Source organism: Notolepis coatsorum (assembly GCF_963971535.1).
Source record: "Notolepis coatsorum genome assembly, chromosome: 10".
Classification (NCBI taxonomy): domain Eukaryota; kingdom Metazoa; phylum Chordata; class Actinopteri; order Aulopiformes; family Paralepididae; genus Notolepis; species Notolepis coatsorum.
Window position 1 is genome coordinate 47,558,208 of NC_140174.1, and position 23,747 is coordinate 47,581,954.

The 23,747-nt window shown below is 41.9% G+C and overlaps 1 protein-coding gene across 1 annotated transcript in view; it reads left to right on the plus strand.

Moving 5' to 3' along the window:
* The window catches only part of spag9b (sperm associated antigen 9b), a 133,499-nt gene that overhangs the window by 48,624 nt on the left and 61,128 nt on the right, over positions 1 to 23,747 (plus strand). The window contains exon 3 of the mRNA XM_084323034.1: positions 22,943 to 23,015. Coding sequence (XP_084179160.1) covers positions 22,943 to 23,015 — 73 coding nt within the window. The remainder of the gene's footprint in view (positions 1 to 22,942; positions 23,016 to 23,747) is intronic.

Consider the following 23,747-nt stretch of genomic DNA (forward strand, 5'->3'; position numbering starts at 1 on the left):
TGAATTGCCAATGGCTGAATTGGAGTACTGCACCCTGCCGGCCGGCAGATGGATGCTTCTCGCAAATATATCAGCAGCCAGCTCGCGCTGACAACAGGATGTCATTATTAGACCGGCTGCTTGGTGAAGCAACGATGAAACAAATGTAATGATTGTTTGTTTCGTTCATCGCATAGGCTATTTAATTTTAGCCTATTTTAATACAATTCAAATAATCTAATTGTGTTTAGAGGGAATTATTTTCACCGGACATTATGACCGGAGAGATTAAATATGTCGGACTTCAACAGATTTTGCCGGTCAAATACCGGTAATTACCGGCTAACGGAAACGCTGGTGTGTGTGTGTGTGTGTGTGCGCTGACCAGTAAATAGGTAGGGCTGTCCCCGACTAAGGATTTGGATGGTCGACTATGATTGGCCAAAATTTGCCGTTAGCAGACTATTGGTCGACAATTTTTTTTTTTTTTAAAGTATAATATTTTAATAATTTTTTTAAATTATTATTATTATTTTAATTTTTTTATCATTCCATTTGGGCTGTGGGGGGTGCTTAATGTCTGAAGGAGTCGACTGAAGGCTTCTTGTGCTCTGCAAAAGCATGCAATTGGTCCACTGATGGATACATCTTGATATTTGTCTAGTCTAGTGTGTTCATTAGATGGGTGAAATCCTCTTTCAGTGCCTCTGTGCCTGTTTTCGTAGGCAGTTAGCCTCTGGTATGCGTGCCATTAGTGTTAGCCACGCTTCTAGGCCTCTTTTCTTTTGGAAAGAATGATAAAAAAAATATATATATATATATTAATATTATTATTATAATTTTTTTCTTCTTATATTCGACTAAGAGGTTGGCCAGTCGACTACGGCTCCTTTCGACCGATTAATCGATTAATAGGGGTCAGCCCTACTACATTTATTTCCCAAACCCCCAGCTTTAGCCGTAGAATAATCAGGTAGGACGGGTCGGCGTCCTCGTAGAAATGTTGTAAAATGCCTTCCCTTGTTACCACTGGGAGACAAATGACGTTGTTAAGAAGTAGCGTTGTCTCCCAGTGTTGAATAACATCCGTGAGAATGTTGGGGCTGTGACCTGTCCTCTTATAATTCTAGTCTTAGCCGTAACCACTTAAAGGATTATTCCAATTATTTTCAACCTCAATGATTCTATTTTTTCATCTGGCATCATACAGATAGATTCTGACAAATCTTATCCATGAATCAACAACTTGTGTTTTCTGGCCAGTAGAGTTGGATTTGGTTCTCCTGGCTACAATACAATCCACAGGGTATCTTATTAAAAAGTCTTAAATTCATAATTCTCAATTTAAGGCCTTATTAAAATGTATTAAAACGTCTTACAAATTTCATTTGCACAGATATAACATTTTTGGGGGGAGGCACCCTGGCTGTCGAGAGATTAAATAATATTAAATATATGAAATGTTTTTGTATTCAAGTGCAGTCGCCAGTTCAGTGACGCAGTTTTTCTTTTGCTAGTATGGTCGTGAAATTGGTATTACATTTAGCTGTAAGTGGTATTAAAAAGTCTTAAATGTAACTTCTTGAAACCTGCAACTACACAACAAATATTAACAAAATATGCAGAATACGTCATTCCTGGGCATATGCCATTTTGATGTTTGGACATGTTGCCCCATTGGAATAAAGGCCATCCGGGAGAGTGGCAGCCAACGATGATGTCTTTGTTGGATATTGTGACATTTTACTATATTTGTGAGGATTCTTGTAGTTCATGACTATTACTATAGCTACACACACACACGCACACGCACACACACACCACTGGTGCTTTCCAGTGTTTCACTTCCCTGTCATCACCTTTGTATCTGATGAGGATGTTTATTTCTGTCTCCTCAGTACTTCCTCTTCTCGTTGCGATCCTGAATCATAATTGACATCATGCTGTGCAGCTGTGGCCTGCCTCTTCTCTGATGACATAGGTGGCGTTGAATTCCCTAAAACTTTTAAAATAGATGGATAGATTATTTATTGTCCTCTCTGAGGAAATGTGTTTTATATCTTTTGCATTAGGGATGCACACAAATATCGTCATTTGGCAGGCAATCTTTATCAGCCGTTTTGTGCATTTACATTTACATTTGGATGTACTGCATTTATATAGCGCTTTTATCCAAAGCATTTTACAACTTATGCCTCACATTCAACCATTCACTCACGCAAAGACGACGGAGGCAACCATGCAATGTGCCAACCTGCCCATTGGGAGAAGTTAGGGGTTAAGTGTCTTGCTCAAGGACACTTCGACATGCTGCAGAGAGGACATTTAATCATTTAGCTGACACTTTTATCCAAAGCGACTTACAAGTTGTGTAAAACAAGTCAGCAGGAACTTCCAGGAAGGGTACAACTCTGGCAGCTAAGGAGTGAGTGCATAGTAGTATTATTAGTAGGGATGCCCCGATCGATCGGCCACCGATCGTTATCGGCCGATAATCAGTATAAATATGCGATCGGTGATCGGTGATAATGCTTTATTCAAAACCGATCGAAAAACATGATCCAATTCTTAGTGGATCTCACTCGCTGACTCTCTCAGACACACGGAGCTGCACACAGAGCTGCGGCGTACTGCTCTTCCTCCTCCTCCAGCCCAGGTCTAGTCTAGTCAGTGGGACCTCCGTGAGCTAACGTTAGCTACCGTTACAAAATGACCCAGTCAACTATTCACTTTTAGTTTAATACATGATGAGGCATTGTCTAACGGTATCTAGCCGGCTAGCTACTGATAGCTCCTGATATCAAAAAATGCTCCAGCAGTAGTCTAGTACTAGTGTATGATACCTCCGTTAGCTCACGTTAGCTCACGTTAGCTCACGTTAGCTCACTGTTCAAAACGAAATGTCCCATTCAACTAAATAGTTCACTGAGGCGTTGTCTTAACGTTATCTAGCCGGCTAGCAGTAGCTACAGATAGCTCCTGATATCAATGTCTTATAACATTGATTCGATGCGTATTCGAGCCCCGGCTTGCATCGCAGTCACAAACGGGGCTAGCTGAGGGAGTAGGGTATATCTGCAGAGCCGCAGATATACCCTGCTGAGGGCATGCTGAATGTGATTTGATCAAAGCAGAGTATACACACAGACAGTGGAGATGGCGAGCATTTTGACTTGTTGCGTGGTGGTGATGTCTCGCAGATAATACAACTACAAGTATAATTATATAATATATATATTTTATAAATTAAAAAAGAAATTATATAAAATAATTTTCTTTAATAAAAAACGATCGATATCGGATCGGTATCGGCCGATATGGCTCAAGACGATCGGTGATTGGTATCGGTGGCAAAAAACGTGATCGGGGCATCCCTAATTATTAGCATAGTTGGTAGGTAGTAGTATAGGCATAATAGATAGTAGTAGCAAAGTACATGATCGTAAAAGACAGTAAGAAGGTTAGTCGTTTTTTAGTTATTTTTTTTAATTGCAGATATTGATTGAAGAATTGTGTTTCTATTTGACGGTGGAAAATTGGGAGGGTTTTGGCTGTCCTGACTGTGGTGGGAAGTTCATTCCACCATTGTGGAGCGAGGACAGAGAATAGCCTGCTTCTCATTGATGACCTCCCAGGAGCCTGAGTGGGAGTGGGTCTCAGGCGGCCAGAAGATGCAGAACGTAGGGGTCTTGAGGGTGTGTAGTTAGAGACCATTGACCGGAGGTAGGAGGGTGCCGTTCTCCTCCTTCACACAATCAAAGATCGGTCCAGTTGTGTCAGTCAAACTAGTGTCCTTAGTTAAACCCCTCCCTCTGAGTGCTGATCGTCCAATGATAGCTTGGTAACTGTACTTGGATGTCTGACGTATTTTTTTCTCAATGTAATTACTTAAGTTACCAGTGATGAATATGGTTAAAATTGTTGTTTTCTCTGGCAATCGGCATGCATCATTGTTGGTAGACTATCATTAAATTACCTTGATATACTAGCCTGTAGAGCTAGAAGAGTGGTTATTACTGATTTGTATACACCCCTGCTCTTGCCTTTAAAATGATTGCTGTAATGAACAAAGACCTGATCTTTCCTTGTCTTCTGCCGGGATCGCCCAGGTAAAGTGGCTTTTGCCTCTGTCCAAAGTGTCGTTATTTCACTGCTGAACTTTGTGACATCCTGTATGGAACCTTCAAATGCACATTGTAGATGCACATTTTTGTCTTCTCTCTGAAATCAACAATCCACATTTCCAAAGGTTATACTGTATTTCTTCAGGGGCTTGAATGTTTGATGGACTCATAGCAACGGTAACTAAGGGAGACGGGACATAGAATTAGAACGGATGTTTTTGTGACCTTTTTACTGGGAGTTTGTTGCTTAATACAAGTGCCAAGTGCACAACAGAATGACACAAATAAGGACTTTTGTTTTAAAGAATACTTTTCTCAAATTGTCATGGTTGTGTACATTACAATGTTGTAAAACCTCCCTTCACTCATCATTATATACCACTTGATTATATGAAGATTGGCATGTCTGAAAAAGCTTAACGTGTCTTCACGTCTTGTGTACCTGTTGGGTACCTGTTGTGTACCTGTTGCTGTTGGGTACCTGTTGTGTATGCCTTGTGTACCTGTTGGGTACCTGTTGTGTATGTCTTCACTTGTGTACCTACCTGTTTGGTACCTGTTGTGTACGCGCATTTGTTCTAAAGTTCTTACAACAATCTGCTTTGGTATTGCCTATGGTTTGGGGAAAATCTTCTGCCTTTTTAAAAACTATCCCTAACCATCCCCATGCATCCCTAGTTACATTTTCAACTTGAGAATTATTCCCCAACTTCTTTTCCTGAGAGATACTTTTGACAACTAAACTTTTACTGGTGAAAATGCCATAGATTTAATGTTTTACGCGAAGAAGGTGTTGTGAGTGGGTTATAACGTGCGGCTAGCCTCGGTTCTCTGAAGGACATGGAGTGAGACACAACTAGGGCTGTCTTAAATACTTCGAAGCTTCGAAGCTTCGTTCGATGGCACAAGCTTCGAACATTAAAAAAAAAAAAAAAAAAAAATTAATTAATTATATATATAAAAAAAAATCTAATTTTTTTATTTTATTTTTATTTTTACTTCAGTGTGTGTGTGTGTGTGCATGGGGCCATTGGGTGGGGCCGGGGGACAAATACATTGGAGGAAAGTAACCCAGATCAGCACTGCCCAAATTATATCATCACTATTGCCTGTTTGAAGGATATCATCCTCAAACACATATACACCACCTACACGCCTATTCTCAGTCCTTGCCCCACAATGGTGGAATGAACTACCCACCCCAGTTAGGACAGCCGAATCCCATCCAATCTTTCGCCGTCGACTAAAGACGCACTTCTTCAACTGTTGTGAAGGGCCAGATTCAACCGAATATATATATTTATTTATATATATATATTTAATTGTATTTGTATATTCTCTAATATTCCCTGATATCCCTTGTATATTCCTTGTACAATATGCATTGAATATCCATTCTAGCCTACTGAACATCCCATAATAGTCTCCATTCTACTATTGGTCGAGACCTTGGTGCCAGGCTGCCATACCCCCCAGACCCAGTTCAAACGTACCGCTCAACATGTACGAACAAGTCCTAGTTCCGCGTAGGAATCTGGCTACCGCACCACTAACGGTACTATTTGTTCATAGTGCGTATATATACTGCGCTACGAAAGTAGGACTTCCCTTTTCAGTCCAGTTTCTTACCCTCCAATAGAGTGACAGACGTAAAGCCTCCCCGCGACGCCACGTGTGGGAGTAAGGCCAAGTTCGGCCTACCATCGGTATTGAGACATCGTGTATATTAATATTTGAATAGTCATATTTGGCACTATATCGTCGAGTTGGACGTAGTCTATTAAGCTAATAATAGTCTGTTAATATATAGTGCTTCGTGCGGTGAGAATACTACCGTAGTCAGTACCCCATCGTTTCGGGCAGAAAACTGGCTGCTTATCCAGGATGATCGACCCCATGTGAGATTGCACCCGAGGAGCCCCAGAGCCGACGAGCGAGTGGACCTGTATACCGGATTATCCTACCGACGACAGCCCGCCTTCCCAGGCACGGATTATGCTTTGTATACGTTGATTATTCCATGGATAAAGACCCCCGACACTGCCGTGTGTTGGAACCCCCCCCCTGGAGAGGACGCAAGGTGAGGAGACGCTCTGCAAGACGAGGTCGCTTCACGTCTCTCCTCCGTGGACCGGAGGACGCCGGCCCACAAAGAGTCCATCTGCTTTCATCTGTGGTCCAAGGATCGCCGGCGCATTGAACGGCACTACAGTGGGTTCACCTGGGATACCCTTGGCCGGATGAGGCAGCCGGACTCTACCCCCCCCCCCCCCTTCCTACTCCTGTCGGCTTACAAGCGACCGGATTAACCCCCCCTAGTGTATCCAGTCTATAATCATTAAAGTATCATTGCTGTTATTCCTTAACTATTCCAGGTCGTATATGTACCACCTGCGCCTTCAGAGATTGGACATTCTCTATTGATATACCGACGAATACTCTTGCCATAAAAGTGCATACTAATTCCCATTCATAAATGTGATTGATTTGATTAAGTGCTTGCTCTACACACCATCGCTGTGTAGAAATAAAGACCTATTTCTAATTCGTACATTTGTGTTGGATCCGTTTCATCTACGTGACAGTGTTCATCATAATATATTTATGCCGAGTACTGGGTGGCCGAATATTAAGTACAAAGGTAGTGGTAGTAAGTATCATATCTAGTAATACAGTCAGGGAATTGTACCCCTCAGTTACATCAACCATTATCTGAAATAAAATTTAAAAAATAAAATAAAAAATATCTAACCCTAACTAACCTTACTGTCATGCACTTGTCCTAATAAACTAACCTACACTGTAACACGCAACACTTTGATGAATATTGTTACTCAGCTGATGGAGTTGTATCCTTCCTGATGACCTGTCGTACAGAACTTGTTAGTCGCTTTGGATAAAAGCGTCAGCTAAATGACTAAATGTAAATGTGAATGTAAATGCCTTGTAGAATTTCACACATAAGAAAGAAAGATACTGGGATGAATAAACAAAATAGGAAATAAAATGTAGAAATGCATGCAATACATAAATAAATATGAATCTCCATATATGAAATAGAACATTTAGATAAGGTGCTACTGAGATGTTTTGGTGAGTTCTTTGTTTTTTTGTGGAAGTAGCCCTTCTTAAAAATGCATGAACATTCACTGATAATTGGTCTGTAGTGGAGTCTACAAGGTCTACATTGCCAGACCATGTAGAATCCGGACCTTGTAGACTGACATAATTCTGTGCATAGTTTAGTCTACACAGGCCATATTTCAAATAATCAATCTTACTTCGGGGATTGGTAGTTCCCATGAAATCTGAAGTTGTTCAAACGACAACAGCGATCCACCTTGAATTAAATCACACTGTGTTGGCTGCGTCACAGTCACGAAAGGGGCTACTTAACACTTTGGCTGCCTAAGGTTAAATTCATGATATACCATAGATTGCCAGCGCTATTTGTCTATGGAGAAAGTCCCCTTCTTTGCAGGGCTATAACTTTTTAAATTCTATTGCTACATTGCCATTATTAGGGCCCATTCAAAGTCCTATATGTATTGTTCATTGTGTAGCAACGTTAAACTTTTTCATTCACATATTCATAGTAAAGTATGGTCTAATGTATAAGTATGTTTTCATCTCTTTCTGCAGCTTTCTCCAGAACGTGATATATAGCCCCAAATGCATTATATTGATGATGAAATACAGTTTGATGGCAATCAGCGCGATATAAAAAATTCCAACTAGACGTACTTCTAGAAGTTACTACACGTCATCTGATGTTGACCGGATGGGCGAGGGGGCGTTTATAATTCCGTGGGCAGCGTTATACCAATCATCTAATGTGGGTCAAATGTTGATAATAGCAGTTAGTATCGAAGACGGTAACGTTACACGCTGAAACTCACCCCAGTCTCCGCGCGCCGTTGGGCGATCATCGTAGAGTAGAAATCTTATCATTATGGGATATATTTTTACCCGGTCCATCTCCAGCTTGTATAATGGTATATACGTCCAAATCATGTTGTTTATCGAGTTATTGCCAATCGATCACCGTGTAGCGTGACGAGCCAGAGTCCCATGACCTATAGCGAGCGCCCGGAAGTACTACGGACGATGAATCCGATCGCAGATTTTTGAAATATTGATATAAGGACGACCTGAGCATAGCACCTGAGGAAGCGATAGCGAAACGCGCTGTGCAACAATAAATAAGCAAAAACCAGTCCTGTGGAGTGTGCGGTCCCTTCTTTCCCTTGAAGGTTTTCTCCTTTTAGTTTATTTATCTCTCTTGCGCTGACCTGCACCTCCAGTCGGGGTCCAACCAGATGTGCACGAGTCTTATTTAGTTTAATATATATATATATATATATATATATATATATATATATATATATATATATATATATATATATATATATATATATATATATATCTTTTTAAGTTATTTAATTTGAATAATAAATAACAATTCAGTACATTTATATCTTTGTGTTAATTTGTTAAATTTTGTTTCACTAAGTTAGGAAAGTAATGTTTTAAGTCAATGCCTTGCACAAAAGAATGATCCCAGTCTCTTCCACACAGTGAGGCATACAGTTTATTAATTGAACAATGGGTCGGATCGGTACTCTGTATCGGCCGATACCCAAAGCCCAGGTATCGGTATCGGGACTGAAAAAGTCAGATCGGTGCATTAGTCAAGATGCTAATATTTAATGCAGGGGTACCAACCATGTGGCCACCAACCAAACCTCACTCGCAGTGAAACCTTTAAACGGGTCCCATGATGTAGCCATGTCTCTAGTAGAGCGAAACACTAAACCCAGAGGGGGGTCTCTACTCTCTCTACCCCTACATGATGTAGCCATGCCTCTAGTAGAACGAAACACTAAACCCAGAGGGGGGTCTCTACTCTCTCTACCCCTACATGATGTAGCCATGCCTCTAGTAGAGTGAAACAGTAAACCCAGAGGGGGGTCTCTACTCTACCCCTACATGATGTAGCCATGCCTCTAGTAGAGTGAGCCAGTAAACCCAGAGGGGGGTCTCTCTACCCTGTCGTCGTATGCCATGGCAGTAGCCTCAACTATCCAGTGTGAAAGCCTCTGTTTAGAGAGTGCTTGACCACTGGCCGGATTAGCAAAACACAAAACAATGGATCACTCTGACGGTGACGTAAAGTCTGAGTTCTCTCCATGTATAAATCCACAGGGTGAGAACCTCAAACCTTCTGCTCCTCCGAAGACAAAGGATGCTGGATGAAGAACATATCAATAGCCAGGCAACAATAATCATTAAGCACTTTAGGCACAAACGCTTCATTGGGTCTAAGGGTAAAACCCCAGAGCCCATCTGGGCAAACTGCATACTGATGGGTGAACTGACAAAACATGGACCTCACTCACACGCTTAGCTAAAGCGAGCATGAGCATGTCTTCTTGTACACTTTAAACTCACCCTCACCCTTGAAATGGAGCATCACTCAGTCTCACGGCCTTCAACACCATGGCCAGGTCCCACAAAGGAACAAGCGGTTTAGAAATGAGGCTCTGCCGACACGCACGTTTGAGAAAGCGACGAGCCAAAGGGTGTGTCAGATAGTCATTAACACTTAGTGCCGGCCATTAACATGGGAAAGCATGGTTAAATGCCAGCACCCACTTCAATGACAGTGTTGTGAACGCATAATCTCTGTCTTAAATTATGGCTATGTGTCTAATCTGCCCGTCGCTTATCAATGACTTGTTTGCAGTCAACATTGTCGAAATGGATTGTTTTTTAATCGGTTCATTTCCGTTTTATAGCATTTTGAAAAGCCCTAGTTTTCAAGGAAAATATATAGATTCCGTGATAAAAAGCATTTACTGGAATATTCTGGAATACACAAACACGTTGTCATTTTTCGGCCTATTTATGAATCGTTTTCAAATAAACGCTAGATTATCTATTGTATATGTGTACTTATGCACGCTATAGAGGCGGGATGAAATATCGATTCTATGATTTCCTGATCGCGCACGCACAGACACACACGCATAGGGCAAACGCTTATATCTCTGTGAAAATAGCTCTGATTATCCTAAGACTGGTAAAATAAATTCCTTACCGGAGATCAGATGTTATCCAAAAAGATTATTCCAATTCCTGTTCGCCATTCCAAATATCGATCACGCTTATTGATTACAGTGTTGGGTACTGTAAATACATAATCCACGCATTTTCTGGGCCGAGCACAATGGATTCTTCAGTTGGCTTGAGGGAAAAGTAAAATGAGGAAACTGGCCACCCCCCCCTTCGTCAGTGTAAAGTAATGAGGTGCAGTTACACAGGGAGAGACGATAGGGGGCGGTATCTTCCCAATTAAGCTCAGAGAGAGTCTGCAACACTAGCGTGAGGCTCGATTGATGAAATATGAATTCAAATCGCCAAAAAAAAATAAAAGACAAACAAACGCTATATAGCGTCGGGGGCACTCAAAGGTTGGCATGAACTAACGACAAAACGCGTCCGTGGCACTCAATGTGTTAAGGGTAGAATAGGCCTTGCCTTGCTCCAAAGGCTCCTGCAGAAAAGAGAATAATATATCTGCTATAGAACATTGATGGAAGGGACTTCCGGTTTAGCGTAATATGTAGCACACGCATTTGGCAACTGCTCCGCTCCCACCAACGTTAATTTCGTTTAAAAACATTATTTGGACAATATCAAAAGAGATTAGACCACATCGTATGTATTGATAAGACCTTCTACTAGCTATATCAAAAGACAACATGAGTAAGAGTAGAGGAAATCAGGGAAAGAAACAAGATACGGTAAAAGATACTCGCTCAAGAAGACACGTTCCAGCCGACGCGGGTAAACTGCCGTTGGCGACAAGCTCCGACGTGGAGAATGAAGAGGAAAATACACCGGGACCATCGACTACGGTCCCCGACAGAGAGTCAATAGATGCCAACATAACAGAAGTGACAGGAACAAGCTCCGTGAAAGATAGAGCAGCCGATCTGGATAAGATGATACTAATAGCAAAAAAATCCACCGTCACCGTCACTGCACCTAATATATCACCAATTGAAACAAGCAGTACAACCACACCATCCGATTTCAACACACTGTCTATCCTGATGAAAGAACAGATTACAAACATCGAGGCGCTCAAAGCAAACGTCGAAGATAAATTCGATCGCATCGATGCTAAATTGGAGGAAGTCATGAAAGCGGTCGCTGCACAATCCGAGCGAATCACGTCAGTGGAGAATTCGGTGACAGATATTACACTGTCAGTCAAAGTGATCGAAAACAACATCGACAAGGGCTTGACAGAGATGGCAATTGAGATAGAAATTGTGAAAGAAGCATGCCGGAGGGAAATACAAGAGGTTAAAAATGAATCGATGGAGAGGCAACTCGAATCCCAACGCTACCACAGGCGAAATAACATCCGCATTGTAGGGCTTGAAGAAGCAGTAAACTGCGAAGACGCCAACTTTCCAACAGAGCTATCAACGATTTTAGGTATCAACCCTCCAAACAAAGTGCCGAAAGTGGACCAAGTTTACAGAATCGGTCCTCGGGAGCAAAGAAACAAAGGGCCAAGAGTCATCATTGTTACTCTGCGGAAGACATCACTAAGAGACGACATCATCAAAGTTGCTCGCACCCAACGGGGGAATCTGAAATATGGTGATAATTCAATATATATCTACGAAGATCTAAGCAAAGACGCCATCGCTCGACGTCTACCATACAAGGAGGTGATGCAAAAATTGTTCATAGCTGGTCACAAGCCAAGGCTAGCATACCCGGCGCTGTTATCGATCGTGGGCAGTGACGGCCGCAGGTTTGGATTACGCACACCTAAAGAAGCTGAGGATCATTTGAATCGACATGGAGTGGATACCCCAAGGCAGGACGAAAATGCCTGAAAACAGATAAGCCTCTTTCTCAGTGTATATCAGAATTTAGAATGACTTTATTGTGTTCATCAAGGTAACAGACGATATGCAGGCCGTCTATACCAATGCGATCTGTGTACAATACGTTCCGTAATACACTATAATTTCAGACTCTGGTCTCCGGGGAGACAAATATATATCATTGCAAAAAGATCAATCTGGAATATTCTGGGTTTTTCGCTCGAATGCCCTGGGTCTCTTAGATCATTCTGGAACATAACAACAGTCTATTGGCACTAGTATATTCCACATCCTTCTAGAATATAATGTACCATGACAACGAAGGCCTGCAACTATAGCATTAAACATCCGGTGTGTATACACATAGCAGATAATCAATTGAATGAAGTTCAATCAGTCCTTAATAATACTTTAAAAATCAACCATATCTAAACGTATGAGCACTACAAGGTTATTCTAACAATTTAAGTAATCACTCCACTGTTGAAGTGACAGGCTCATTGAAGCTCTAAAAGGCTCTGCTTTTCTATTTTATTTTCTATTTTATCTAATCAGTTAATTCGGTTCTAGTGGTTTCTCCACGTTGATTATTATTCTATCTGTCATTCCTTATCTATATCTTTCTTTTCTTTTTTCTTTTTTCTTTTTTCTCTCATTATTCTATTTTTTATCTTTATCTTTTATCTTACATTGTTCTTTTCCATTGTTCTTCACATTAAGGTGTCAATATTTCTCTACAATCTTTTCCTTTTTCCTGACTTTCCTACATGTTAGTAGAGGGTTCAAATGAATATGTCGATGAAAGTTTATTCTCTTTTTTTATTTTTTGTCATTTATCACAATATTTCTTTACAGTAAGGGAAGGTGCAAGACCAAAAGCGACATTCTATTGCATTAGAATGAAAATGTTAGATCCTATGGCAATTAGCATAGGAAGATTAGGATTACAATGCTCAGTTTGGGCAATCCGGTGGACTAAGGGGGAGAGTCATTCACGGAGGATGTGTTTTTGGAACACAGGCCTGTACGACTCTCTGGGCGAGGGGAAAATAGGGGATTTTTATTTGTATATATATATGTTTTTAAGCTCGGCTCTCAACGGGACCTCATTAATTGGATGTACATCTATTGTAGCTTCACACTCCAGAAGCATTACCAAAAACTACACAATAACATGCATAGATTATGGCTAGTTTGAATATAATGGTATGGAACACCGGTGGGATAAACAAACAACACAAACGCAAAAGCGTGCTCACACTGATGAAAAAAGAACATGTGGACGTGGCTCTTTTAAGCGAAACGCACATTTTAGAGGCAGACATAAATACGTTAGCGGATAACATATACCATAATATTAGTCACTCTTCTTTTGGTACGAGAACTAGAGGTGTAGCCATAGTGGTCAGACGTAAATTAAATATCGAATTGAAAGGGGTATGGTCGGATGCTGAGGGGCGTATAACTATAGCTAGGATTGTACATAATAACAGGAAAATTGCGTTGACAGCGGTATATGCCCCAAATTTGTACGAAGTAGGTTTCTTCACTTCACTAACTGGAGAAATGTTAAACCATCCCGAGTACTCATATATAATAGGTGCGGATTTTAATGCCATTTGGAATCCAAGGTTGGACAAATCTTACCTTGCCTTTTCCAGCGAACAAAAAAATTCATCTAAAGCATTAAAAGATTGGTCAAAGTCTACAGGGGTAATTGATTTATGGCGTTCTCTTAACCCCATGACCCGTAAGTACTCCTGTCGTTCGGCGAGACACAACACATTATCCAGAATTGATTACGTCTTTGCATCCCCGAGAATATTTGATAAATATGAAGTGGAAATGATACCCAATGCGCTATCAGATCACTGTTACTTAATCCTGAAAGCAACATTTGGTACACTATCTTCCCGGGCTCCAAGATGGCGTTTTAATACTATGCTGCTTAACAACAATGAATTCATTACACAATTTAAAGAAGCTCTCACAGTGTTCCTTCGGGATAATGCAAACGCGGAGCAAGACCCCAGAATATTATGGATGTCGGTAAAGGGTATGATCAAGGATTTCACGGATAGATTTTCCTCCATATTGCGCAAAAATCAATGCACAAAACTGTCGGAAATGGAAACGCTTTACTCAACGCTATTTAATTCTTTAAAATACAACAACTCTACTAGACTAGAAAACCAAGTTAACATTCTAAAGACAGAGATCAAAGCAATATACAGACAAAAATCGGAAATGCAAATACGCAGCACAAGACAACAGCAGTATTTCCAAGGTTCTAAACCTAGTCACCTATTAGCCATGCGATTAAGAATTAATGCAAAATTTGCAGATATAACTGCCATTAGAAAACAACAAGTACTTGTAACAGACCCCAAAATAATAAACGATACATTCAAAGAATTCTACTCCGACTTGTATAATTCAGAAACGACCTTTGATCAAATCAAATTAGACACATATCTTAATCAAATTACTCTCCCTAAACTTTCGGAGGACGATGCTAAACAGTTAGAAGCACCGATCACATTAGAAGAACTCAAGAAGGCCATATCCGGAATGAAAAACGGTAAGGCTCCGGGAAATGACGGTATCCCATCAGAAATGTACCTTTCTTGCTGGGACATATTTGGACCCTTATTACTTAATATGATCTTATACTCAGTCAAGGAGGGGAGCTTCCATAAACACCACAATATCGCACTCATTTCAGTCCTTCTCAAAAAAGACAAAGACCCCACTGAGTGCGGTAGTTACCGACCTTTAAGCCTTCTCGGAACCGATGTCAAACTGTACTCTAAGATATTAGCCATCAGATTGCAAAAGCATATGACGTCTTTAGTTCATCCGGACCAAACTGGCTTCATAAGAGGTCGCCTGATCAATGATAACATAAGGCGAATACTGCACGTACTAGATGCAGACAATGAGGACACCACACCTAAGGCGATGCTATCCCTGGATGCTATGAAAGCATTTGACAGGCTGGAATGGTCGTTTCTATGGGCAGTATTAGAAAGGATGGGGTTAGGAAAAGGATTCATTGATATGATTAAAGTACTATACAAGGACCCATCTGCCATGATTACTACAGGCACATTCATCTCCGAAATCTTTCCGGTATCACGCTCAGCCAGACAGGGTTGCCCTCTTAGTCCCGGACTATTCGATCTATCATTAGAGCCTTTAGCACAATTTATAAGACATTCCCAACACATAGAACCAATCGTAATCAAGGGCACACAACATAAAATTAGTTTATATGCGGACGACGTAATATTGTTCATGCAAAACCCCAACACCACATTGCCGCATCTACTCAAGTTGATAGAGAACTTTGGTGATTTATCGGGATTTAAAATAAATTGGCCTAAGTCGGCTTTCCTTCCTCTTAACATCCGGGCAAAAAAAGACACAACCCTCCCAGGTGCGATACCCATGGTTAAACATTTTAGATGCTTGGGTGTGGAAATTTTTCCCACCATAAGACAAACGGTGAAGCACAATTACACAAAAATACAGAACAAAATCAAAGACGACCTGGACAGGTGGGCAAAACTTAAAAACTCAGTACAGGCAAGGGTATCAATAGTTAAGATGAATGTGTTACCAAGAATCAATTTCATCAGCTCAATGCTACCGTTACCTCCTCCAGAGGGCTACTGGAAAAGATTACAATCCTCCACATACAAATTTATTTGGAATAACAAACCACCTCGCATAAAAAGATCCACCGCACAGAGAAATAAAGCAGACGGTGGCATGGCAGTTCCAGATTTTTTACAATATTTTAAGGCTTTCACATTAAGACCATTGAAAATATGGTTTGATCCCCAGGCTTTGGTATCTTGGAGAGAATTGGAAGAAAACATAGTAGCCCCACAGAGACTGAAAGACATAGCACACACTAAACTTTCAATCAAGCATTGTGAGCGGGAATTTGGCCCCATAATTACCCATGCAATCAGAACATGGCGGGAAACACAAAAGAAATATCCTAACCCTCAAGAATGGCATAATCACACTCCCATATTCAATAACAATGCACTCTTAATGGGAAAACGCCCTATAAGATTCCCTATATGGGAAGAGCATGGCATACACTCATTAGGGGATATTTTTAATAACCAGGGCTTCTGTAGTTATGGCGAAATATGCACAAAGTTTAACCTCACCGAGTCCACATGGCTTTTTTTATATACAGTTACGACTATGTCTGAGGTCTCACGGTGTTCCATTACTCATACCAATTGAACACCACAGATTCCAAAAAATTTTCTATGAAAGAGAAACATTAGGAGGTTTTGTATCAGGTTTTTATTATCAATTACTAACGTCCTCGTATGAAACCCTTCAACTAGACACTGTCTGGAGGAGGGATATACCAGACCTGGAAAATGACTTTGATTGGCAAGGAGCCTGGGCAAATGTCCGACTCACATCAAGGAACCCGGATCATCAACAAATCAATCTGAACTATATTCACAGGACATACTTGACTCCTATAAGACTGTGCAGAATGGGGCTTAAACAAGACTCCAAATGCTCCCAATGTACAAATGGGGACGAAGGAACATTTATGCACATGTATTGGGACTGCCCACCAGTTAAGGCATTCTGGAAAGATGTGTCCCAACAGTTATCAAAACTCGTATCTTGGAATATACCTGTACACCCCTCGGTATTACTATTGAATGATGTTTTTGAGTTTGCAGTGAATCCACAGCTAAAGAGATTGGTTTTATCGGGTATCACAGTAGCTAAAAAGCTGATCGCATCACGCTGGTTTCAACTGGAAAAAATGTGCCGGAAAGTTTGGTTTCTTACATATCTCGATGTGATATATCAAGAAATATCTACAGCAAGAATTCTGGGTCTCAATGAATCCAAAATGACAATGTGGGTAGAAGTGGTGGAGAGAATAAAAGCTAGCTTATAATGGTAGTGTCTGGTTAGGAGTGAGGGATAATGGAGGTACTATCCAAGGGGGGGTCCGGGAGGGGGGGGTTCGAGCTGGAGCATATGTGTGTAGGGTTTTAGAAAATAGGTATTAGGGGTATATTCTATACTAACATTTATATAATTTTATATAATTTATATAATTGTAATTTATTGGATATACACTGTATACGGTCAAAATGTTATTATGGACTATTTTTGTTTTATCTTGTTTCTGTACTTGCATGTAATTTTAACCACCTTGACTGAAAGTTTCATTATGCATTATGTGTTGAGTACTGACTTTTAATAATTTTTGTTCTGCAATAATAAATAAAAAAAAAATAAATAAAAAGAACATTGATGGAAGATTAAGCCCCTATGCTGACCTCAAAATCATTCCACTTAGGATCATATAACGATCTCGTAGACGGGGCCCTAGCATTCTCGATGGTTGCAATGGCATTAGCCAGCTTCCATATTCAGCTTGGACTTGTCAGGGGCCAGGCCCATAGGCCCCATAACTCTCTCTCCATTCTACCCTGCAAAGTCCTGTCGTCGAGGCGCATGCACTGGGGGCACAGGGCGGGTTCCGACAGAGCCAGCCTAGCATGAGGACAAGGTCGGGAGGATTAACTTTTTATTCCCCGAAGTGAAAACCAACTAGCAAGATAAGCGTATATACTATAGGGCTAGTATAGTAAAGTCAGCGGGCCTCACCACGCCACAGAAAAGATTTCAAACGATCAAATCGAATTCCACAGAAAATACTTTGAATGAATAACTGTTCTAACAACAAGCAAACAAGAAACATGTTGTTGCTGCTAGCTACAGAAAAAGGACAGTAACATCAACCCTACTCTAGGCTAGCTTTCTGCAGAAAGAAATATCCTAAATCAACATCATGCTTCACAAAGATGATAATCTGTTGTCTTCTAAAGAAACAGTTAAACCGATTTGTTGGCTAGAATATTTAAATATGTAATGATTGTAGAACTATCAAGTGGCCTAAAATAGTGGAGGGAAAGGATGACGGCATACAGTTACTGTACTTTTCGCACTATAAGCCGCACCTGACTATAAGCCGCAGCAGCTAAATTGAATCATATGTACATATATAAGCCGCACTGGACTATAAGCCGCATGTGTTTTAATGTTTAATTACCATATGTAAGGAGTGGAGCCTGCGGCTTAATTTGACTCAACACGGGAAACCTCACCCGGCCCGGACACGGAAAGGATTGACAGATTGATTGCTCTTTCTCGATTCTGTGGGTGGTGGTGCATGGCCGTTCTTATATTGAGCTTTAAGTTCCCACCTCTACAGAGAATGACTCCCACCTCTACAGAATCCCATTGGGACACAATACTGTCGGACAAATAACAAGAATTAACTCATTTACAAGTTGTATTAAGTAAATAAGGGAACAGATAAATAACATTTCAATGCAGTAAAAAAAAGCAATATTTCGATTTTCGGGTTTTGTCCACATATAAGCCGCACCGTTATATAAGCCGCAGGGTCGAAAAATGGGGGGGGGAAAGCCGCGGCTTATAGTCCGAAAAGTACGGTATATACCTCTGAGGAGGGCGGAGCTCCCCAGGTGCTGTCTAATCCTTTTGCCTAAAAGGCAAGGATAAAAGCTTCAAGCCAATAGCATATGAAGACGCTATGACCCATGGAGTGAGTTGTGTCGAAATGGAATTGACTGAAAGAGAACTCAGTTGGCTGTATGAGCTCTTGGCTGATTGCTTGGTGGATGGTCATTGTAACTGAGCAGATGGGAAGTTTTAGTGCCTTGCTTTTCCACCGTTCTAAGAGGGCATTGTTCGCCTGTCCTCTGAAAACAGACACACATACTGTATGCTCACTACACACACACACACACACACACACACGCACACACACAGATTATCAACGTGTTTTGACTACAAACAACTGATGTCAGCAAAGAGCCGAATGCAATGGAATAACTAAGCTGTGGTCTGAACTCTTCACATTACTGAAACAGCAGGTTGCTCAATATATTTGTAGTTCCTTTGTATGGGACCTGGTAATGATTCAAACCAACTTTGATTGGATTCTCTATTCTTATGTTTCATGTCAACGTTTCATAAAATATTTTTTTTTTTACTAAAGCCGCACATTTCGACCACAGTTCAGTCCGATTACATTTGTATGATTTTTAAGAAATGGGATACATATGAAACTGTGGCAGGAATGATTGAATATCTGCAGGTATTAATGTAGTTCAGTGTTATGTAATAAATCAAATGGAGGAACTCCCATTCATTTATGATCAATTTTACTGATCGATGCAGCTGAATTTCCACATTCATATCACGACTCATCCATTATTTCCTACACCCCTAGGAGGACCTAGACTATATTTGTGTTTATGTTGATTACGTGCCAAGGTTGTTTTGCTCTCCGGTAGAAACACTACTGTGACTTCTATTGTTGATGTTGAGTTGAGTGGCTTTGCTCCTTCTCAAACCATGTTACTGATTTAAAGTATTAGAAGTATTTTGATTTCTTGATCCTTAATCTCCTTTATGGATGAACCCGTGACTTGAATGCAGGGAAAGGGCAGTCTTCAAATCCAGCCCCCAAATTCTGGTTTTGGTTTTGGAAATAGAATTTGTGGGAAGTGTTTTCCAGGTGCACTGAGGACCCCTTGTGGCTCTGAGCTGTTATTACAAATAAACCAGGGGCAAAGCTTGATCATCTTTCATTGGGATTATATTGTGATGGAATTCCGATAACAGGGATATTGCGGTACACAATTCTGTTTTCTAAATTAATGATAAAACAAGCACATATTAAATCACATATCTTGATGTAATGTCATTTAAAAATAACACTGTTGGCTTCACATTACACTTACCCAGTTCAATGTGAAATCAACGTGTCAATCGGTTTATTTTATTTTTTTTAAACTTTGGCCATTCCCCTGGCTCTTTTTAGCGTTTATCGCATTTTACTCTGGTCAAGAATGACCGACAGAAACAGGCTGAAGGGGTACAGATGGGGGGGAAGACACTCTGGGAAAGGCACGGCTGCAGTCCGGGATTCGAACTCGCTAAACCCCAGATCCGTGACGAGCACGGTTGTCCCCGGCGCCGAAATAGCGCTCGAGGTACGTGGTGAGCTACTGGAGCTCCCCTTCAATCGGTTTATTTAACATGGGTTAAATATTAAATATGGGATTTTTTAATACAATGCCATATTGAAAATTGTCCTTCGAATTTTGGCCATTCACTTTCTTCCACATCGCCTAGCCCTAACTTAAAACAATATACAAAATGTAAATTTGGAACAATATGCATCAATATGTATAATTATCAGGTTCTAAACTAAAGAGGTATAGGGCCCTATCTGTATGTGGAATAATACGACCCACCCCTTCAGTAACTGAACAAATTCTCATTACAGTGTGATTGGGACTCCTAACTGCTCTCGATGAGCAGGTTGGCACCTTGCATGGTTGCCTCCATCGTCAGTGTGTGAGTGAATGGGTCAAATGTGAGGCATAAGTCAAGTCAAGAGTTTTATTTGTCACAGCATACACGTATACAATGAAATGCGGGTGGTCTTGCCCGCAACGGTGTGCAATACAGTAGTACAACATATAATAGAATCCAATAAAACAACATTGTGCAATAAACAGGTAACATAGTAGGGCATATCGGTATTTGTAATTTTGTACATAAGTTATTTACAGAGCATGGAGGACATGCTAGGTCCTTTGGTAGTGCAATACACTGTTACTGTTGCTATACTATTTTAAAAGTGACCTTTCCTTTGTGGCCATAAGTGTGGGCGTGTGCAGCATGAGTGTGTGCTTGCTCATGTTAAAGTGGCTGCTAGTGTGCGAGCGTGTACAGCGTGCGTGTCGTGTGTGTGCTCATGTGTGCTTGTGTGTGGAGAGAGTTCAGTGTTCTGTGGCACTCAGTGTTCAGTGTTCAAGGCTCTGATGGCCTGGGGGAAGAAGCTGAGCCGAAGCCTCTCTGTCCTAGTAGCTGGGGTTCGCAGGCGTCTGCCTGACCTCAGCAGCTGGAACAGGCTGTTGTTGGGATGGTGAGGGTCTTTCATTATTCTGCAGGCTTTGGATTTGCACCTCTTGTTGTATAGAACCTGCAGGGGAGGTAGTGCAATACCCGTGGTACGCTCGGCTGAGCACACCACTCTCTGTAGGGCCTTCTTGTCCTGTGCCGTGCTGTTTCCATACCAGGCAGTGATGTTTCCAGTCAAGATGCTCTCTACAGCTCCGGAGTAGAAGGACTGGAGTATCTTCCCAGATACTCTGAACTTCCTTAACTGTCTCAGGTGGTAGAGGCACTGCTTCGCCTTTTTTACGACTGAGTATGTGTGTTGACCATGTCAGATCCTCTGAGATGTGGACCCCCAGGTACTTAAAGCTGCTCACCCTGTCCACGGTAGCCCCGTTTATCCTCAGTGGTGTGTGTGTCTCCTGCTGTCCTCTCCTATAATCCATGATCAGCTCCTTGGTTTTACCAATGTTTTACCAGCGTTCCAGTACCTCAACCTCCTCCCGGTAGGCCTTCTCGTCGTTGTCCGAGATCAGCCCCACCACCACCGTGTCGTCTGCAAACTTCATTATGGAGTTGGAGCTGAACTTGGCCACACAATCGTGTGTGTAGAGTGAGTACAGCAGGGGGCTCAGAACACAGCCCTGGGGGGACCCGATGCTCAGGGTGATGGTGTTGGAGGTCTGACCCCCCACCCTGACCGCCTGGGGTCTTTCACTCAGAAAGTCCAGTACCCAGGCGCTCAGAGCGGAGCTCAGACCCAGCTCGATCAGCTTGTCCACCAGTCTGGTGGGGACTATGGTGTTGAACGCTGAGCTGTAGTCAATGAACAACAGTCTCACATAGCCCCCCTTCTGGCGGTCAAGGTGAGAGAGGGTGCTGTGCAGTACTTGGGAGACCGCGTCGTCAGTGGACCTGTATGTCCTGTATGCAAATTGCATAGGTCCATATCACTGGGGAGGGAGGCACAAATGTGATCCTTGACCAGCCTCTCGAAACATTTCATGGCCACAGAGGTGAGTGCCACCGGTCTGTAGTCATTGAGACATGTTGGGGAGGGTTTCTTCGGTACAGGGATGATGGTAGACATCTTGAAGCAGGCAGGGACCACTGACTCCGCCAGGAATTGATTAAATATGGCGGTGAACACAGGGGCTAGCTGGTTGGCACAGGACTTAAGTATGCGTCCTGTTATACCATCTGGGCCAGCCGCTTTCCTGGTGTTCACCTGCATAAATGCTCTTCTCACACTGTGTTCCGACAACGAGAGAGCGTCCCCGCCCCCCCGCGGTTGCCCCCCCCTCCACAACAGCTGGCGCGCCAGTGGTGTCACTAGCCGTTGAGCTAGCGGCGTCACTGTCTACACCAAACCGAGCGTAGAAAGAGTTGAGTTTGTCCGCGATAGAGGCGTCGTCGCTCCCCATTGAGAGGGCGCTGACTTTGTAGTCAGTTATTGTCTTCAGTCCCCGCCATAAGCCTCTTGTGTCGTTTTGTGCCATTTGTGTCTCCAGTTTATCAGCATATGTCCGTTTTGCAAGTTTTACAGCCTTGCGCAGAGTATAGAGTCTATAGACTGTAGCCTTGTACTCCATGTTTCCTGACTCTCTGCCCAGGTTGTAAGCAGTGGTGCGAGAGTTCAGAGCTGCTCTGATAGTACTGTCTTGTCCACCCACGGTTTCTGGTTTGGGAAGACCCGCACCTTTTTCATGGGGACAATACTGTCAGCGAGTGTTGTAATGAAGCTCACAACGGTGTCCGCGAACTCGCTGACGTCACTGGCGCTTCCTTGAAACATCCCCCAGTCTGCGTCCTCGAGAGCGGCCTGAAGCCTGGCCTGAAGCGTGGCCTGAAGCGTGGCCTCTGATTGGTCGGTCCATTTTTTTGTCTCACGTGACACGACGGCATCACGTGATCTTTGTTTGTAAGCGGGGAATAACGAGATGGATTCGTGGTCGGACGAGCTTGTAGCCCCCGTCAATGGTGGAGCCGCTACAGCCTTGTAGCCGGCTCTGAACGGGGTGTAACAGTGGTCGAGTGTGTTTCCTCCCCTTGTGGAGCAGGCGATGTGTTGAAAAAAGGACGGCATCACTTTTTTTTAAATTGGCCTGGTTGAAATCACCAGCTACGATCATCACCGCGTCTGGATGTTTAAGTTGGTGTTTGTTGAGATGATCATGTAGCTCCGCTAGCGCCTTGCCGGTGTTCGCTTGTGGAGGGATATATACAGCGGTCATGATGACCGCGGTAAACTCACGGGGGAGATGGAACGGACGGCACAGAATTGAAAGATGTTCCATGTCTGTTCCAAGTTGTAAAGCGTTTTGGATAAAGCACTATAAATGCAGTCCATTTACCATTTACATTTCAATTGAAATGATTAGGGCTGTCTTAAATACTTCGAAGCTTCGAAGCTTCGTTCGATGGGCATGGGATTCGAATATGAAAATAAAATTTGAATATATAAAAAATATATATATATATAATAATAAATATTTTAAATTTTTTGTGTGCAAAATCAACTCTGCCTCTCTTTGTTAATTACAACAAGCAATGCTGTTTCTTATTTAAGATGAGGTCGGACTCGGCACTGACAGATTTGTGTTCATTGTGCTGCTTTTATAAAGCCTCAAATGACGGCTTACAATATTTCATGAAAGCAAAGTGTTTCGTTGTCTAATATTTAAAAAGGTTTAAACTTTACAGCACTGAAAAAGTTGAACAAAGTGCTGTA